This window comes from Berghia stephanieae, chromosome 8 (assembly GCF_034508935.2).
Source record: "Berghia stephanieae isolate SIO BIC M18660-M18661 chromosome 8, UCSD_Bste_1.3, whole genome shotgun sequence".
Taxonomy (NCBI): domain Eukaryota; kingdom Metazoa; phylum Mollusca; class Gastropoda; order Nudibranchia; family Aeolidiidae; genus Berghia; species Berghia stephanieae.
Genome location: NC_088367.1, coordinates 54,532,937 through 54,535,334, shown reverse-complemented (window position 1 = coordinate 54,535,334; position 2,398 = coordinate 54,532,937). Strand labels below are relative to the sequence as shown.

Sequence of the window (2,398 nt, the reverse complement as noted above, 5' to 3'; positions counted from 1 at the left end):
TATCTACTAACGTTTTTTTAAAAATTAAGTGATAGACAAAAATTGCAAATAAGAGAGGGATCCAGGGAAAACAGAGAAGCCAAGGGCCACAATGTAAAAAAAACTACCCCCTTGGGACTGTAGAAGAAATAAAAATCTGCGATTGGGGTTCGTTTGGCAATAAAAATGCATAAAAAAGAAAAGGCCATAAAACAACAAAAAAAACTTTTTTGCCAAAACTTTGTAAAAACCTTTTTTGGCCAAAAAAGTAAAGCTGGGGTGGGAAGAAGGCAATGGGAAACAAACAATATTGGATATAGCACTATGGGGAAAACTGGCATGGGAAACAAACAATATTGGATATAGCACTATGGAAACTGCATGGGGAAAAAAACAATATTGGATAACACTATGGAAGACTGGCATGGGGAAAAAAACAATATGGATATAGCACTATGGAAGACTGGCATGGGAAACAAAAAAATATTGGATATAGCACATGGGAAGACTGGCATGGGAAACAAACATATTGGATATACACATGGTAAGACTGGCAGGAACAAACATATTGGATATAGCACTATGGAAGACTGGCATGGGAAACAAACAAATTGGATATAGCACTAGGTAAGCCTGGCATGGGAAACAAACAATATTGGATATAGCACTATGTCTCATTTATAGTTTCCTTGACACTTACTCCTCATAACGTATAATTCTCTGCAATTGGATTCATAGTCTGATGTCACGTCGCCCAGCAACGGCCCAGCAGCAGCCTGTTTTTTAAACAAAGAAAATGGGCACTTTTTATATGTTATGCGACAGAATGTATAAAAGTCAAAACATGATCATATTTATAATGTTTTTCCCTCTAGATACAATTTTATGCTCGTCAGAGAATTATTTCAAAAGGACGTCCGCCATTGTTCCTATAGTTTAGAGCCAGTTACTAAGTTACCATGCGTCATTACGAGGGAAGTAATGTCATGACTGTTGAAGCCTATAAACGACCCTGGAAATGACGGCGCGTCCACGTGCCCATTTTCTTTTAAGGGGCGGTTTGGGTCTTTTCTAAAAAAGATATTGGGCTGTTTTCTTCATTCTGAATCGTCATTATATGTTTTAAAAAACAACAATTTGGTGAAAAAATCGTAATCTGATTGATACTCGTTTTGCGTTCTGATTTTGGGGTCTGGCATCACAGGTATAACAATCTTGTGGTAAACGTCCACACGATATAATGAAGGAATAACCTCCAAATTCGTCCTTATCAATGTTGTTGCTTTTCTGTCACCATACAGAGATTCTACACTTTATCTTATGGAGTTTGATTAGAACATTACAAAGTTGCGAATCAAAATTGTATGGCAAAATTAATGTTAAAAATGTATAATTTGGATTATAAGTCAAAATGCACATACCCTATCAACTGTGGACATTTTCAGACAATTTCATAGAATATATTTATAGAAATAGTTGACACACTGTCCCATACCCGTAGAAAAAAATATATTGAGAAAACAGCAAAAAAGCTTTACACTTTTCACACTTTTCTTACTACCTATACTCTTTTTGACTATGTTTTCGTGCCTGTAGAGCATATTTTCAGAAGTGGACTTCAATAATATTATTTCTAAAAAATAAAAAAACTTAGAAAGCAAAAAGAAGGCCAGTGAAAGTCTGGCTTCATAAACATCTGTAAACCCAAATCAAAGTACAAAAGTCTGGCTCAAAAAGTTGTTTTTTTTCTGTGTGGTTTTCAGGTAATGCAACATGATTTTCTTGCATTTGTTGTTGTCTGATGAAGGGTTTGAGCTCAAAACGTTCTCCCCCTCCCTCTGCCGCTATTCGATAATGCTCTGCATTAGCATTCATTGCTTCCTTTAATAACAATGGCGGTGGAGGATCAAAATAATGGATATCAGGGAATTTTGACCTTTCAGTAGTCATCGTGGTTTGTTCTACAAGATTAATATTCTACTAGAATTTAACAAATTGAATAAATAAACGTCTTACAAAAGGTACGGACGTAAAACAACAATGCTAAATAAATCCACTACGAGGGACATACGGAATGCGATCTACTTTTACTTTTTATAAAGCTCGCTCCTTGATGCAAACCTCAATTGAATTTTAGCATTTACTCGAATAAAGTTACGATTTCAGTACGATTTCAGGTTGTTTATAAGACATCACTACACTATTTACTAAACTGAATCACCATACAAACTAAACAGGAAACATACCAAAACTAACGTGCTGCGTCATATTAATTTTGACGTTATGAAATGAATTATAATCCTCAGACTTAATAAGTTACATCTTCAGAAAGCTTCGTTTGTTTTCAATTCGGTTTGAACATCTTAAGCGGAAATAAATTTCATGGTTCAATAATTCATACATCTCCCCGGGGACGTAA

General features: G+C 35.2%; 1 protein-coding gene across 1 annotated transcript in view; it reads right to left on the bottom strand.

Annotated features, from left to right (window-relative positions):
• Positions 1–1,929, bottom strand: part of LOC144979072 (uncharacterized) — a 21,239-nt gene extending 19,310 nt beyond the window's left edge. Inside the window, exons 1-3 of the mRNA XM_078925687.1 lie at positions 1,698–1,929; positions 1,401–1,408; positions 680–755 (exon numbers count right to left, since the gene is read on the bottom strand). Of these exons, the coding sequence (XP_078781813.1) occupies positions 680–755; positions 1,401–1,408; positions 1,698–1,929 (316 nt within the window). The remainder of the gene's footprint in view (positions 1–679; positions 756–1,400; positions 1,409–1,697) is intronic.
• Between the last annotated feature and the right edge of the window lie 469 nt (positions 1,930–2,398).